General features: G+C 40.5%; 1 protein-coding gene across 1 annotated transcript; it reads left to right on the top strand.

Moving 5' to 3' along the window:
- Positions 1-3,824: 3,824 nt before the first annotated feature.
- On the top strand, positions 3,825-16,454 carry LOC121242251 (the record flags this gene model as incomplete). Its single annotated transcript, XM_041140143.1, is given in 11 exon segments — positions 3,825-5,042; positions 5,544-5,792; positions 6,241-6,436; positions 6,439-6,875; positions 7,005-7,785; positions 10,774-10,914; positions 10,963-11,058; positions 14,599-14,807; positions 15,234-15,614; positions 15,755-15,794; positions 16,348-16,454. Coding segments are annotated over 11 exon segments (3,855 nt in total), but the record flags the coding sequence as incomplete, so codon positions are not given.
- Between the last annotated feature and the right edge of the window lie 1,343 nt (positions 16,455-17,797).

The following is a 17,797-nucleotide window of genomic DNA, read 5'->3' as shown; positions in this document are numbered from 1 at the left end:
GTTATGCATGAACAATGGGTTGTGTGATGGATTTAGGTTGTGCTCAAGTGATAAACGAATGCAGTGTGTATATTGGTGTTTTTGGTAGGCATTTGGGCCGATTTATATTATGTGCTGTGTCGGTATACTGTCATGCTATTTTACGAAGCCAATGAACTGTATGGTGAGCTTAAATTGATTTAATGGAAGGGCTAGACAAAATTGAGTATTATGTGCTATATGTGGATGAAGCATCTTAAAATAAATTAGGGCTTTAAATGGATTGTATGTTGATCTTAGGTCATAACAAGGGTAGAAAATTAATTGGTTGCAAATATTGGATAGATTAATGTACTTTGAATGTATTATGTATGGATGGTGTTCGTAAAAACAAATGAATACTGAAATGGATTATATGTTGATCTTAGGTGATAATGAGGTATGACACATGGATTGTTTGAGTGGAGGATGTGATATGAACCCGCGGGAATGAAATCCCTTGAACCCACAATCAATTTGAAAACTCTCCAAGAAAGCCAAATTCAAGTTAATGGATGGAAAAACCTAGACCCGATGAGAACTCGTTTCAAGAACCTATATTAGATCAAAATCTAGACCCGTTGAAGAATCCGTCTCAAGAACCAAGATTACAAAGGAGGAACGCGACAAAAGTTGTGATTTACCTTTCATAAGTTCAAGAGTTCAATCAAGAACAAGAGGAGAAAACTCAACTCACAAATAATATTCAATATTGTCTCACCTTCAAATGAGGCTACAAGGCGTATTTAAACTAAACCTAATTAAAACCCTAGCCAAAATAAAGCCATTTTTCACCCAAAATGGCCCTGATGAACAGTGTCTCGCTACAGTACCTGCGGCTACAGTACGTTACAGTACCTCTTAAAACCCTAATTCCTAATATGTAACTTTCCAAATAAGCCCTTGGCCAAAATTCAAAGTCTTCTTGAAAACCCTAGTTCATTGAAAATAATACGTGTGGGCCAGGCATCTTCAAGCCCACTTATTCTAAACTAATAAAATAAATCAGTTAACCAAACTGGAAGTCTCCAATAACAATAGGCTCTATCTCTAAGTCATGTCTTCCACAGCTTGAATAAAGTAGATCAAAGCTGGTTCTCCTTCTTTCAAGCCCATCTTGAGTGTTAGGCTCTTCCTAGCTTCATCCCAAGTGGATTGCACCAATCCGTGCATTGCTTCCTTGATCTTCTTAGCCCTTGATCTTGTAATTGGCCCATCTGGAATTTGCAAATGATCTTTAAGCGTAGGCCCAACTTGATCTTTAAGTTTGGAGCTTGAATGCCACAAGATTAACTTGATAAGTTCAAAGTGTTCTTTGAAGAACCAAGAGGAACACAAGACCTCACATAGACAATAAGCTTTTGAAATTCCAAATTTGATAATAAAACTCGAAATGCCCTTCTATATACTTGGAACAACCCTCCAAGAATAGGAAAAGTCATAACTACAGCTTTAAAAACAACACAAATATTAACATAAACATGCCCCACGTTTTTTTGGGCCTCTTGGACTTCTAGAGGCAGCCAAAAATAACTAAATGACTAGATTTAATGTATTTAACATACCAGCCAAGACCTTGTTCATTCTCCTATTTAATATCCTTGAAACTCAACAAATTCACTTCCTTTAATGGTCAGACCATGCATCATGTTTCTGCTTGCTAATTAGCCTCTTCAATTGCTTTGATAACATGGACTAAGCCTTGATTATTATTTGAGCCCATCTTGGTCTTTTTAGAATCAGCCCAATTCTCCTGGATTAGCCCATTTAGTGCTTCCTTGAAACGTTTGGCTCTAAGTCTTGTAATTGGGCCACTAGGAAGTGACAAAGGGTCTTGTGCAAATTCAACTAGATTCCCACTCGTATGATCAGCATGTCCGGCTCCTTGGTTTGCATCATTCTCCCCCTCTTGAGAAGGATTTGTCCTCAAATTCATCACCTACATCAAAAGGAGACAAATCTGAAACATTAAAGCTTGCACTGACACCATACTCACCTCGTAAGTCAAGCTTGTAGGCATTATAATTGATGCGTTCCACTACTTGAAATGGTTCGTCACCCCAAGGTAGGAGTTTTGAACGTCGTTTCTCCGGAAAACGGTCCTCCCTTAAGTGCAACCAAACCCAATCTCCTGGTTGAAACACTACCTTCTTGCGTCCCATGTTGGCTTGATGGACATATTGTTTAGTCCTCCTTTCAATGTTCAGCCGTGCCTTTCCATGAATCATCTTTACAAATTCTGCCTTCTTGTTGCCATCTAAGTTTACACGTTCACTCAAAGGTAAAGAGGTTAAATCCAAAGGTGACAATGTAGCCGGTACTGTAGCCGCGGGTACTGTAGCTGGTACTGTTCATCAAGGGTAATTTTGGGAAAAAGGGGCTTTATTTTGGCTAGGGTTTTGATTAGGTTTGGGTTTAAAAACTCTTTGTAGCCTCATTTGAGAGATTAGACAATATTGAATTTTATTTGTGAGTTGAGTTTTCTCCTCTTGTTCTTGATTGAACTCTTGAACTTATCAAAGGTAAATCACAACCTTTGTGGCTTTCCTCCTTTGTAATCTGGGTTCTTGAGACGGGTTCTTCATCGGGTCTAGATTTTAATATAATCTAGGTTCTTGAAACGGGTTCTCATCGGGTCTAGATTCTCCATCCTTGACTTGATTTTTGGCTTTCTTGGGGTGTTTTCAAATTGATTGTGGGTTCAAGGGACTTCATTCCCACGGGTTCATATCATTTGGTATTCAGAGCAAGGTTTCCAATCAGGTCTTATTCTATCTTTTATTTCTTGCATATTTAATTCTAGGGCTTCATTGTTCTAGGATTGATTACAGAAAAAAAAATAGTGGTGGTTAGCAGATTTCTTCACTATTGTTTGGGTTGCTGAAATTCATTGTTCTAGGGTTTGTGTTGGCTGAAATCTCTTGTTCTAGGGGCTACCGTATATCACTTGCCCAAGGGTTTTTGAGTTATTGTTAGGGTTTTCTCAGCTGCTTATTCTTTTGATTGAGATCAAATCAGTTGGTGAAAGGAAAAGAAAAGAAAAGAAAATAAAATAAAATAAAGGAAAAAAAAAATTTTCGAGATTTTTTTTCTTGAGCCTTATCATCAAAGGGGGTGATTCTAGTTTGTATCTTCTTATTGTTAACTGTTTCATTCGTATAATTTTCTTGATTCACGTGCCATTTTTTTTCATTCCTTCCGTATTTCTCTTGTTCTTGTTTCTTGGACCTAATTACTAGTTGGGATAAAACAAGGTTGCTTTGTCTTGATTGAGTCAATTAGTTCTTAAAGAACTGGAGTGGGAAAACTCTTGAGGTAAAAGGCAAGAGAGTGTGAGACTATTATCGAAAAAAGCCAATTAAGAGTGAAACACGAGTGGAGTGTCATTATTCGAGTGTAAACACGTGAGGGAGTGTGTGAGGTTTATTTTTTTTTTCCCACTAACATTCTTTTGTGTAGCGCCTGATAATGTCTCATCGGAGTAGCGCATCACCAAGGGGGAAAGCAGATAACTCATCCTTTGTGTTGCAAGCGATGCAACAACAGTTTGAGCGGTTGAACTTGGTGTTGGGTGAAGTGAGGGATAGGATGGATCATCAAGAAGCAGCGATTAGAAATCTACAAGGTGGAGGGACAGGAGGCGACGTGAGCATAGAGTTGAAAATCAGTATGAGAATGAAGGAGATGGTGAGGATGAGGAAGACTTAGCATCTGACGTTGGGTCGGGTAGAAATAGAAGAGTTAGGCATGAAAGAGGATTTGAGGGGAATCTAAGGGGTCGGGATGGTGTAGATGGAGACCTTGGTAGCATCAAAATGAAAATACCACCTTTCCAAGGTAGAACTGACCCTGAGGTTTATCTAGAGTGGGACAAAAAAATAGAGTTGGTGTTTGATTGCCATAATTACTCTGAGGAGAAGAAAGTGAAGTTGGCGGTAATTGAATTCACTGATTATGCTATTATTTGGTGGGATCAATTAGTGACCAATAGGAGGAGGAATTATGAGAGGCCTATAGAGACATGGGGAGAGTTGAAAGCTCTTATGAGGCGGAGATTTGTTCCTAGCCATTACTATAGAGACCTTTACCAGAAATTACAAAATCTTACACAGGGGTCTAGGAGTGTAGAGGATTACCATAAGGAGATGGAGGTGGTGATGATTCGGGCTAATGTAGAGGAGGACCGAGAGGCCACCATGGCTAGATTTTTGAGTGGGTTAAATAGGGACATAGCCAATGTAATTGAATTACAACATTATGTGGAGATAGAGGACATGGTGCACATGGCTATGAAGGTGGAGAGACAATTAAAGAGAAAAGGGACAGCAAGGTACACTTCGGTTTCTAGCACTACTTGGAAATCAAAATGGGATAGGAATGATCCAGGTGAAGCAAAGAGAAAGACCGAACCACCTAAGGGAAAAGATGAGGGAACTAGCAACAAACCCAAGGTAGAATCCCAACCTTCACGGAATAGAGATATCAAATGTTTTAAGTGTTTGGGTTCAGGGCACATTGCTTCTCAATGTCCAAATAGGAGGGTGAAGATTATGCGTGACAATGGAGAGGTGATGACTGAGAGTGAGGATGATAGTGATGAGGTGCCCGAGTTGGATGATGCTAGTGATGATGATGGAGTGGTATACCCTGTGACAGGTGAGTCTCTTGTTGCCAGGCGTGCTCTTAATGCACACATTAAGGTGGATGATGCAGAGCAACAGAGAGAGAACATTTTCCATACTAGATGCCATGTCAACAATAAGGTATGTAGTATGATCATTGATGGAGGGAGTTGTACTAATGTGGCTAGCACTACTTTGGTTGAGAAATTGAATTTACCAACCTTAAAACACTCTAGACCATACAAATTGCAGTGGTTGAATGATTGTGGAGAGGTTAGGGTGGATAAACAAGTGTTAGTTACTTTTTCTATTGGGAAGTATCAGGATGAGGTGCTTTGTGATGTTGTGCCTATGCATGCGGGCCATATTTTGTTGGGGAGGCCATGGCAGTATGATAGGAGGGTGACACATGATGGGTTCAAGAACATGTACAGCTTTGAAAAGGAGGGCAAAACAATTAAGCTTGCTCCTTTAACTCCAAGCCAGGTCTATGAGGACCAATTGAAATTGAAAAGTGAGGTTACTCAAAAAAGAAAAAGTGAAAATGAGAGTGATCAGAAGAGAAAGAGTGAAAATGAGAGTGATCAAAAAAGGAAGAGTGAAAAAGAGATTGAGCAAAAAAGAAAGAGTGAGAGTGAAAAAGAGCATAAAAGAAAGAGTGAAAAAGAAAGTAGAGAGGTGGCTGAGAGTAAAGAAAAAAGAGTAGAGCCACTAGAGAAAAAAGAAAGAGAGTCTTCTGAGAGAAAAGGAAAGGCAAAAGTGAGTTTCTATGCAAGAGAGAGTGAGGTTAAGAGGGCTTTCTTCGCAGATCGCCCTATGATTTTTCTTGTCTATAAAGAGTCTTATCTTACTCTTGATGAAACTAACTAGTTTCTTCCTAGTTTGGCTGTTTCTTTGTTGCAGGAGTTTGAGGATGTATTCCCGGATGAGATGCCAAATGAGTTGCCACCCATTAGAGGCATTGAGCACCAGATTGATTTTGTGCCCGGGGCTGCTATTCCAAACCGACCAGCCTATAGGAGTAATTCAGAGGAGACAAAGGAGCTTCAGAGGCAAGTTGAGGATTTGATGAGCAGGGGGTACGTGAGGGAGAGCATGAGCCCTTGTGCTGTACCAGTGCTACTGGTGCCAAAGAAGGATGGGACGTGGAGGATGTGCATTGATTGCAGGGCGGTCAACAATATCACGGTAAAGTATCGCCATCCCATTCCTAGATTGGATGATATGCTTGATGAATTGCATGGCTCATGTATTTTCAGTAAAATTGATCTTAAAAGTGGGTACCATCAAATTATAATGAAAGAGGGTGATGAATGGAAAACTGCTTTTAAGACTAAATATGGGCTTTATGAATGGTTGGTGATGCCATTTGGACTTACAAATGCGACCAGTACTTTCATGAGATTAATGAACCATGTCCTACGTGCATTCATAGGCAAGTTTGTGGTTGTGTACTTTGATGATATCTTAGTGTACAGTAAGAACTTGAATGAACATATTGACCATTTGAGATATGTGTTTGATGTGTTGAGATGTGAAAAGTTGTATGCTAATTTCAAGAAATGTGCCTTTTGCATGGAAAAAGTTGTTTTTTCTTGGTTATGTTGTTAGTACGAAGGGTATTGAGGTGGATGAAGAGAAAGTCAAGGCCATCAAGGAGTGGCCAACGCCAAAAAGCATCACTGAGGTAAGAAGCTTTCATGGCTTAGCAAGCTTTTATCGGCGTTTTGTTAAAGACTTCAGCACCATTACTGCACCACTCACTGAGGTAATTAAAAAGAATGTTGGGTTTCATTGGGGGCTAATCAAGAGAATGCTTTTGCCACTATTAAAGAAAGGTTGTGCTCTGCACCTGTGTTAGCATTACCTGATTTTAACAAAGCTTTTGAGATTGAATGTGATGCCTCAGGAATTGGGATTGGAGCCGTTTTGATGCAAGATAGGCGTCCCATAGCCTTCTTCAGTGAAAAGTTAAGTGGGGCATCCCTGAACTACCCTACTTATGACAAAGAGCTTTACGCTCTTGTTCGTGCATTAGAGACTTGGCAGCACTACCTATGGCCAAGGGAATTTGTGATCCACACCGATCATGAATCATTGAAGCATCTCAAGGGTCAAGGTAAGTTGAATAAAAGGCATGCTAGATGGATGGAATACATTGAGACATTTCCCTATGTCATCCGTTACAAGCAAGATAAGGAGAACATTGTTGCTGATGCTCTATCCCGGAGGTATGTACTTCTTACTTCTCTGAGTGCTAAAATGCTTGGGTTTGAATATGTGAAAGACATGTATGCCGATGACGCTGATTTTTCTAATGTGTATGTGGCATGTGATAAGGCGGCATTTGGTAAGTTTTACAAGCATGATGGTTATTTGTTTAAAGAAAGCAAACTTTGTCTGCCAAATTGTTCTATGCGTGAGTTATTGGTGCGTGAGGCACATGGTGGGGGATTAATGGGACACTTTGGTGTCAAGAAAACTTTAGACATTTTGCATGAACATTTCTTTTGGCCTAAGATGAAGAGAGATGTTAACCGTATTTGTGGAAGGTGCATTACATGTAGAAAGGCCAAATCTAAGGTTTTGCCACATGGGTTGTATACACCCTTACCCGTTCCTAGTGAGCCATGGGTAGACATATCTATGGACTTTGTTTTGGGGCTGCCTAGGACCAAAAGGGGTAGAGATTCTATTTTTGTGGTTGTGGATAGATTCAGTAAGATGGCACATTTCATTCCATGCCATAAAACAGATGATGCAACCAACATAACTGACTTGTTTTTCCGGGAGATAGTGCGACTCCATGGTGTACCTAAGAGTATTGTTTCTGATAGGGATGTTAAATTCCTTAGCTACTTTTGGAAGGTGTTGTGGGGGAAATTGGGTACTAAGCTCTTATTTTCCACTACTTGTCATCCGCAGACTGATGGTCAGACTGAAGTAGTTAATAGGACTTTAACTCAACTTTTACGCACTGTTGTTCATAAGAATTTAAAAACTTGGGAGGATTGTTTGTCATTTATAGAGTTTGCATATAATAGGACGATGCATACTACTACTTCATACTCTCCTTTCGAAATTGTTTATGGATTTAATCCACTTACTCCTTTGGATTTGATGCCTTTACCTGTTGATGACAGGAGTAGTTTGGATGGACAAAAGAAGGCGGAGTTAGTGAAGTCACTTCATGAGAGGGTACGGCTTCAAATTGCCCAAAAGAATGAAAGGGTTGCGTCCCAAGCCAATAAAGGACGAAGGCGTGTCATCTTTGAACCAGGAGATTGGGTTTGGGTTCACATGCGCAAAGAAAGATTCCCAGCCCATAGAAGGACTAAGTTACATCCTCGAGGAGATGGACCTTTCCAAATTCTTGAGAAAATTAATGACAATGCATATAAAGTGGATCTTCCAGGTGAGTATAAAGTTTCTGCAACTTTCAATGTTTCTGATCTTTCTCCTTTTGATGTAGGTGAAGATTCGAGGTCGAATCCTTTTGAGGAGAGGGGGAATGATAGGAACCAAGGTGGGCCTGCTCTTAAAGATCCTTTGCAAGTTCCAGATGGGCCAATTATAAGATCAAGGGCCAAGAAGATCAAGGAAGCAATGCAAGGATTGGTGCAATCCACTTGGGATGAAGCCAGCAAGAGCCCAACACTGAAGATGGGTCTGAAAGAAGAACCAGTTTTGATCCACTTTATTCATGCTGAGGAAGACATGACTTAGAGATACGGCCTATTGTTATTGGAGGCTCCTAATTTGGTTAAATGATTTATTTTACTAGTTTAGAATAAGTGGGATTGAAAATGCTTGGCTCACATGTCTTATTTCTTATGAACTATGTTTTTGAGAAGGCCTTGTATTTTGGCCAAGGGCTTATTTGGAAAGTTACATTTTAGGAACTAGGGTTTCATCAATTTATTGTTGGGGTTACTGTAGCCGCGGGTACTGTAGCCGGTACTGTTCATCAAGGGTAATTTTGGGAAAAAGGGGCTTTATTTTGGCTAGGGTTTTGATTAGGTTTGGGTTTAAAAACTCTTTGTAGCCTCATTTGAGAGATTAGACAATATTGAATTTTATTTGTGAGTTGAGTTTTCTCCTCTTGTTCTTGATTGAACTCTTGAACTTATCAAAGGTAAATCACAACCTTTGTGGCGTTCCTCCTTTGTAATCTGGGTTCTTGAGACGGGTTCTTCATCGGGTCTAGATTTTAATATAATCTAGGTTCTTGAAACGGGTTCTCATCGGGTCTAGATTCTCCATCCTTGACTTGATTTTTGGCTTTCTTGGGGTGTTTTCAAATTGATTGTGGGTTCAAGGGAATTCATTCCCACGGGTTCATATCATTAGTTCAATCAAGAACAAGAGGAGAAAACTCAACTCACAAATAAAATTCAATATTGTCTAATCTCTCAAATGAGGCTACAAAGAGTTTTTAAACCCAAACCTAATCAAAACCCTAGCCAAAATAAAGCCCCTTTTACCCAAAATTACCCTTGATGAACAGTACCGGCTACAGTACCCGAGACTACAGTAACCCCTACAATAAATTGATGAAACCCTAGTTCCTAAAATATAACTTTCCAAATAAGCCATTGGCCAAAATACAAGGCCTTCCCAAAAACATAGTTCATAAGAAATAAGACATGTGAGCTAAGCATCTTCAAGCCTACTTATTTTAAACTAATAAAATAAATCATTTAACCAAATTAGAAGCCTCCAATAACAATAGGCCGTATCTCTAAGTCATGTCTTCCACAGCTTGAATAAAGTGGATCAAAGCTGGTTCTCCTTCTTCAAGCCCATCTTGAGTGTTGGGCTCTTGCTACCTTCATCCCAAGTGGATTGCACCAATCCGTGCATTGATTCCTTGATTTTCTTGGCCCTTGATCTTGTAATTGGCCCATCTGGAATTTGCAAATGATCTTTAAGACTAGGCCCACCTTGGTTCCCATCATTATCCGTGCAAAAGGTGCACTTTTTGAGGTAAGCAAACAACCTTTCTTTCCTTAGAATTTCCAAAACAGATTTCAAATGCATTACATGTTCTTCCAAATTTTTGCTATAGATTAGGATATCATCAAAATACACAACTACAAACCTGCCAATAAATGCTCGCAAAACATGGTTCATCAAATGCATAAATGTGCTCGGAGCATTAGTTAAACCGAAAGGCATCACTAACCACTCATACAAACCATATTTCGTCTTAAAAGCAATTTTCCATTCATCGCCTTCTTTCATCCTAATCTGATGATATCCACTCTTAAGATCAATTTTTGTAAAAGCACAAGAACCATGCAATTCATCCAGCATATCATCTAATCTAGGAATGGGATGATGATACTTTACCGTTATGTTGTTGATGACTCGGCAGTCAACACACATCCTCCATGTTCCATCCTTCTTAGGAACTAATAGCACCGGAACCGCACAAGGACTCATACTTTCACGCACATACCCCTTCTCCAATAATTCACTTACTTGCCTCTGAAGTTCCTTGGTCTCCTCGGGATTACTCCTATAAGCAGATCGGTTTGGAATTGATGCACCAGGTATGAAATCAATTTGATGTTCAATCCCTCGGATTGGAGGTAAACCATAAGGTACATCTTCGGGAAGGACATCTTCAAACTCCTGCAAAAGAGAATCAATATCGCTCGGCAAAGCACAGACGAGATCATTAGTACATAAAAGAGCCTCCTTGTACATGAGTACAATAAGGGGCTGGTGTGAAAATAATGCTCTCTTGATCTCACTTTTTTTTGCGCTGTAATTGAATTTTTCCTCTCCTACTCTCACTATGGCCGAAATCCTCTCTCTTTCTTTTTCACTCTGATCAATGTTTTTCTCTCTTTTTTTCTTAATCTCTTTTTTTTTTCAGTTTCGGCCTTCCTTTCTTTTTCCTTTTTTTTTTTCATTTGATCTTTGTAAATTTAATTGGTCCTCCCTGGCCTGTTTTGGAGTTAATGGCACAAGAGTAATAGGTTGCCTTTTAAGAGTGAAAGAATACTTATTTGTGAATCCATCATGAGTAACCCTCAAATCATACTGCCATGGTCTTCCGAGTAGTAAATGGCATGCGTGCATAGGAACCACATCACAAAACACCTCATCCTCATTCGACCAGGAGATTGGGTTTGGTTGCACTTAAGGAACGACCGTTTTCCAGAGAAGCGGCGTTCAAAACTCCTACCTCGGGGTGACGGGCCATTTCAAGTAGTAGAACGCATCAATGATAATGCCTACAAGCTTGACTTACCAGATGAGTATGGTGTCAGTGCAAGCTTTAATGTTGCTGATTTGTCTCCTTTTGATGTAGGTGATGATTTGAGGACAAATCCTTCTCAAGAGGGGGAGAATGATGCAAACCAAGGAGCTGGACATGCTGATCATACAAGTGGGAATGGAGCTGAATTTGCACAAGACCCTTTCTCACTTCCTAGTGGCCCAATTACAAGACTTGGTCTTGCCTGGGTACCTGAAATACATTGAATTTAGTCATTTAGTCATTTCTGGCTGCCTCTAGAAGTTCAAGAGGCCTAAAAATCGTGGGACTTGTTATGTTAATATTTGTGTTGCTTTTAAAGCTGTAGTTATGACTTTTCCTATTCTTGGAGGGTTGTTCCAAGTATATAGAGGGGTTATTTCGAGTTTTAATATCAGATTTGAAATTTCAGAAGCTTATTTGTCTTTGTGAGGTCTTGTGTTCCTCTTGGTTCTTCAAAGAACTCTTTGAACTTATCAAGTTAATCTTGTGGCGTTCAAGCTCCAAAGTTATCACCTTGATTCTGATTTCTTGGTGTGGCGTTTTCAATCTTTCGTAGTCTTGGTTTTCATCTAGTTGGGTGACTGGTCAAGGCTCAACAAATCTTGTCAATATGATCTTGGGGTTCCAAGCCATCATTGTTATCGGGTTTCATCACAATTGTTGGTGGAGTTCATATCAAAGAACTTGAATAAGGTGAGAGAAAGAAGATTGAAAGGAAGAAGTTTCGTAATGCAATCTTTTTTTTTTTTTTTTTTTTACAACAAAGAACAGGAAATAGCATGAAAATAAAATATAGTCAAACTTATCTTAGAACCAAAGCTCTGGTACCAAAATGATATGAACTCCACCAACAACTGTGATGAAACCCGATAACAATGATGGCTTGGAACCCCAAGATCGTATAGACAAGATTTGTTGAGCCTTGACCAGTCACCCAATTAGATGAAAACCAAGACTAAGAAGGATTGAAACGCCACACCAAGAAATCTTAAGAGTCTCCACAGAATCAAAGTGATAAGTTTGGAGCTTGAACGCCACAAGATTAACTTGATAAGTTCAAAGAGTTCTTTGAAGAACCAAGAGGAACACAAGACCTCACATAGGCAATAAGCTTCTGAAATTCCAAATCTGATAATAAAACTCGAAATGCCCTTCTATATACTTGGAACAACCCTCCAAGAATAGGAAAAGTCATAACTACAGCCTTAAAAACAACATAAATATTAACATAAACATGCCCCACGTTTTTTTGGGCCTCTTGGACTTCTAGAGGTAGCCAAAAATAACTAAATGACTAGATTCAATGTATTTAACATACCCAGCCAAGACCTTGTTCATTCTCCTATTTAATATCCTTGAAACTCAACAAATTCACTTCCTTTAATGGTCAGACCATGCATCATGTTTCTGCTTGCTAATTAGCCTCTTCAATTGCTTTGATAACATGGACTAAGCCTTGATTATTATTTGAGACCATCTTGGTCTTTTTAGAATCAGCCCAATTCTCTTGGATTAGCCCATTTAGTGCTTCCTTGAAACGTTTGGCTCTAAGTCTTGTAAGATGGACTTTCTTTTGGAGCTACCTAGGAGAAAAAGGGGTAGAGATTCTATTTTTGTGGTTGTGGATAGATTTAGTAAGATGACACATTTTATTCCATGCTATAAAACAGATGATGCCACAAACATAGCTGACTTGTTTTTTAGGGATGTTAAATTCCTTAGCTACTTTTGGAAGGTGTTGTGGGGGAAATTGGGTACTAAGCTCTTATTTTCTACTACTTGTCATCCACAGAGTGATGGTCAGACTGAAATAGTTAATAGGACTTTAACTCAGCTTTTACGCACTGTTGTTCATAAGAATCTAAAAACTTGGGAGGATTGTTTGCCATTTATAGAGTTTGCATATAATAGGACCATACATACTACTACTTCATATTCTCCTTTTGAAATTGTTTATAGACTAAATCCATTTACTCCTTTAGATTTAAGACCTTTACCTGTTGATGATAGGAGTAGCTTGGATGGACTTTTCCAAATTCTTGAACAAATTATTGAAAATGCATATCTAATGGATCTTCCAAGTAAGTATCCTGTTTCTTCTATTTTCAATGCTACTAAGCATTTTCCCTTTGATCCAGGTGGAGATTCGAGGTCGAATCCTTTTGAGGAGAGGAGGAATGATGGGAACCAAGATGAGCCTAGTTTTAAGGATCCTTTGCAACTTCCAGATGGGCTAATAAGATCAAGGAGACAATGCAAGGATTGATGCGGGGGTCTATTCAAGGGTAAGTTAGAAAATTTATTATTTTGTTGAACTAGGGTTTTTAGAAGCACTGTAGGAAACTAGGGTTTCAAAAGTAATGTAGCTGAGTTACTGTAGTGCCGTACTTTAGCCACGGAACTATTCACTCAGGGGTATCTTTGGAAGATGAGGCTTTATTTTGGCTAGGGTTTTAATTAGTTTTTAGTTTAAATACTCTTTGTTGCCTCATTTTAAGAAGTTTATGAAATTTGATGAATTTATTCATTGTGAGTTGAGTTTTACTTCTATTGTTCTTAATTGAACTTTTGAATTTATCAAAGGTAAATCACAACCTTTCTGGCGTTCCTCCTTTGTAATCTGGGTTCTTAAGACGGTTTCTTCAGCGGGTCTAGATTTTAATATTATCTAGGTTCTTGAAACGAGTTCTCATCGGGTCTAGATTCTCCATTTATTCACTTGATTTTGGCTTTCTTGTGGTGTTTTCACATTGATTGTGGGTTCAAGGGATTCTATTTCCTACGTGATGGAAACCAAGTTGGGCCTACTCTTAAAGATCATTTGCAAATTCCAGATAGACCAATTACAAGATCAAGGGCCAAGAAGATCAAGGAAGCAATGCACGGATTGGTGCAATCCACTTGGGATGAAGCTAGCAAGAGCCAACCACACAAGATGGGCTTTGAAAGAAGGAGAACCAACTTTGATCCACTTGATTCAAGCTGGGGAAGACATGACTTAGAGATAGGGCCTATTGTTATTGGAGACTTCAAATTTGGTTAAATGATTTATTTTATTAGTTTAGAATAAGTGGGCTTGAAGATGCCTGGCCCACACGTCTTATTTTTAATGAACTAGGATTTTCAAGAAGGCCTTGTATTTTGGCCAAGGGCTTATTTGGAAAGTTACTTTTTAGGAATTAGAGTTTCAAGAGGTACTGTAGCGTTACTGTAGCCATACTGTAGCGTGACACTGTTCATCAGGGCATTTTGGGTAAAAAGGGGCTTTATTTTGGCCAGGATTTGTTTAAATACTCCTTGTAACCTCATTTGAAGGTTAGAAAATATCGAATGTTATTTGTGAGTTGAGGTTTCTCCTCTTGTTCTTGATTGAACTCTTGAACTTTTCAAATGTAAATCACAACTTTTGTGGCGTTCCTCCTTTGTAATCTTGGTTCTTGAGATGGGTTCTTTAATGGGTCTAGGTTTTCCATCTATTGACTTGAATTTGGCATTTTTGGGGAGTTTTCAAATTGATTGTGGGTTCAAGGGATTTCATTCCCACGGGTTCATATCACTGCGGGTTCATATCACCTCCTCCTCATCCATCCAAGACATCCCAAACTGCCCCATCTGCCCATAGTCTTGGTCAGTCTTTCGGTCCATCATTTTGCCCGCCACCGGGATCTCCTTTTAATGAGTATGCAGTTCCCCGTCCGGCCTCCAAAGCTCAAGGTTTTAGGCCCCCCAGGGGTTTCCGCCCATGTTTTAAGATTCCTACTCAGAGGACTCTCGTGAATCCTTTGCGTCCACCTCCATCGGGTGCCCTTCGTAGGGGGGAGAGCAGTTCCCACCGAGCCAAGCAGAGCAGGTCTCACCGAGCAGCTCCAACAACCAGTTCCTTTCCTTCTCGTCGAGTTCCAGCAAACAACGCACGGATAGGTAATATTTTTTAGGCTCGATAAATTACAACACCTTTCATCGTCATACTCTTTAAGTTCAAATGTATATATATTATTATTATTGTTTTATTGTTTTATTTTTTTTAGGCTCTACCGGGGAAGAGGATAGTGATATTAACATTACCTTCCTCTATTCTCCATGACTTTTGACCATCCAGCAGCTCGAGGTCCTGGTACGACGGTGGGAGCTTTCCCTTCTTTCTAGGAGACACTTAGACAGGAGCAGGTTCCCTAACGTGAGCCACCAGTTTACAAGCCAACTCCCTTTGGGAAAAGGCTCGCCGAGGTGGAAGCTGCATTCAGTGAATCTTTAACATCACCCTCATTTTCTCCCCAAAGCCCTCAGGTTTGACTTCTATGAGTTTCTCTGTGCTTCCCTAGCCGGCTGGTTTTGATGCTCTTCTATCTTCATCTTCTAGGGCAACTATGGAGGCTACCTCTCTCAGAGTTGTGGAGCCAACCCCTCCGGTCATTGTGGAACCATCCTCCAAGGAGGTTATGGAACCTTCCCCTCTGGACAGCGGAGCTGTCCTCCAAGGAGGTCGTGGAGCCTACTCCTCTGGATATTGTGGAACCGCCCTCCAAGGAAGTCGTGAAGCCAGCCTTCTTGGATGTCCCGACCTCCTGGTGATCTTGGAGCCCACCCCTCCCACTAGGCCCGAGATGGGTATGCCGGCCGTCACTCTGGTGAATCCTTCTCCAGTCTCCGAGCCGATCCTCCCAAATGCTCCCGAAGTGATCTTTCCCCTGGTGATCCTCCAAGTATTTATTTTCTTGTATCTTTTGCTTAAATTCCCCCTTTTTCTACATTTGGCTCATGCTATGCTATCCTTTAATGGTCAGACCATGGCATCATGTTTCTGCTTGCTAATTAGCCTCTTCAATTGTTTGTGCAAATTCAGCTACATTCCCACTCGTATGATCAGCATGTCCGGCTCCTTGGTTTGCATCAAGTTAGGCTAGGGTTTTAATTAGATCTAGTTTAAATACTCATTGTAGCCTCATTTGAAAGCGAGACAATATTGAATGTTATTTGTGAGTTGAGATTTCTCCACTTGTTCTTGATTGAACTCTTGAACTTATCAAAGGTAATTCACAACCTTTGTGGCATTCCTCCTTTGTAATCTAGGTTCTTGAGACAGGTTCTTCAATGGGTCTAGATTTTGATATAATCTAGGTTCTTGAAACGAGTTCTCATCAGGTCTAGGTTTTTCCATCCTTTGACTTGAATTTGGCTTTCTTAGAGAGTTTTCAAATTGATTGTGAGTTCAAGGGATTTAATTCCCGCGGGTTCATAACACTTGATCTTGTAATTGGCCTATCTTGAACTTGCAAATGATCTTTAAGAGTAGGCCCACCTTGGTTTCCATCAAATAGGCTTTATTTAGATCGGTGAAATCCACACATATTCTCCACTTTCCACTTGTTTTTTTTTTTACTAAAACAACGTTGGAGAGCCATTCAGGATAATGCACATCTATGACGAACCCTCCAGCCAAGAGGCGAACTACTTCTTCGTCGATGGCTGCATATTTCTCTAAATTGAAACTACGGTGGCTGTGTTCAATCACTGATACATCGATTCCGGGCAATTCATCATGACTCCATGCAAACACATCTCGATGTTCGATAAGCGGTCCGCCTTATGGCCTGGCTCAGCTAGGTAGCCATCCTGGTTCCTATTTGGACAGTGTGTCCCGGCTTCTCGTCATCCACTGGTACCAGGACCAGTGGTTCGCTGGGCTTTGCTTGTCCTAGAACCTCTTCATCTCTTACTTTCCTATCCAATTCTGTCAGTGGTGGCGGGGGCAAGATTCTTCCCTCATTGTTTTCTTCAAGAGTTTGTATTGCTATTGCTTTAGGTTTCATTTCTAGGGCAAAGCAATCTCTGTCTATTTTTTGTTCGCTGCACATTTCACCTACCCCTGACAGTGTAGGAAACTTTACCTTCAGGTGATATGTGGAGGTTACAGCCCTCATGTAATTCAAAGATGGACGCCCCAGGATTGCATTATAGGAGGAGGGGGCTTTCACCACAAGGAAGTCACCATGAAGCTGGGGGCAGTTCCTGCCAAGACAGCCAGAGTGATTGCCCCGATGGATCATATCTTCGATGAAACCTTTAAGGGGCGTTGGTGCAGATCGCAGCCGATTTGGAGTGATTCCCATTTTAACGAACACTTCTCAGAAGAGGATGATGACGGAGCTACCGTTGTCGATAATCTTGTCGGATAGTTGGCAATTTGCACTATTACTACCATAACGTCATCATGGGGATGTGACAAGCCTTCTTCGTCTTTTTCGCTGAAAGTTATGAGGTGCTCCCTTGATTGACCCCTGATGCCAAGAGATGGTTTGTTGGTGGTGAACACCTCTTCGTACCTGTCTTTCCTAGCATGTGCCCTCCGTGCCGATGAGGTGGTGCCTCCCCCCGCATATCCTCCGGCTATTGTGTTGATTTCACCTATTGGGGGTTCTCTTCTATCCAGGTTTCTTCGGTGCAGACTTTCTCTATGTGGATCTATGGTTCTTCTTCTGTCAAGACTTTTATTTCTTCGGGTAAGACTCCGACTTCTTTGAGCATGGCTATGGTTTAGCCAAGTAGAGTCCCGATTTCTCCGATCTGGACTATGATTCCTGCGAATAGAACTTTGATTTCTCCAAACGGGACTTCGACTCCAGTCTCTCCACGAGTAGGGACGATCGTTGTGTTGTGGCCCACCCTTCTCGTTTCCACGTTGATCTACTCTGGCCTCCATTTCTTAAGCATTCTGCTTCTTGGTGTAGCAATCTTCAGTTTTATGTCTGCCGCTTTTGTGATAGGTACAATATCTGGGACGTGACGAATCCTGCCTTTGTTCTTCTTGGTAGTTTGGCTGTCCCTCGGTTTCTACCGCCAGGTTGGACTGGATACATGGTTTGGATTTTCCCTGCAGGACCTACTC

This window comes from Juglans microcarpa x Juglans regia, chromosome 8D (genome assembly GCF_004785595.1).
Source record: "Juglans microcarpa x Juglans regia isolate MS1-56 chromosome 8D, Jm3101_v1.0, whole genome shotgun sequence".
Classification (NCBI taxonomy): Eukaryota; Viridiplantae; Streptophyta; class Magnoliopsida; order Fagales; family Juglandaceae; genus Juglans; species Juglans microcarpa x Juglans regia.
Note: the sequence above shows the minus strand (reverse complement) of the source record. Positions and strands in the feature narration are given on the sequence as shown.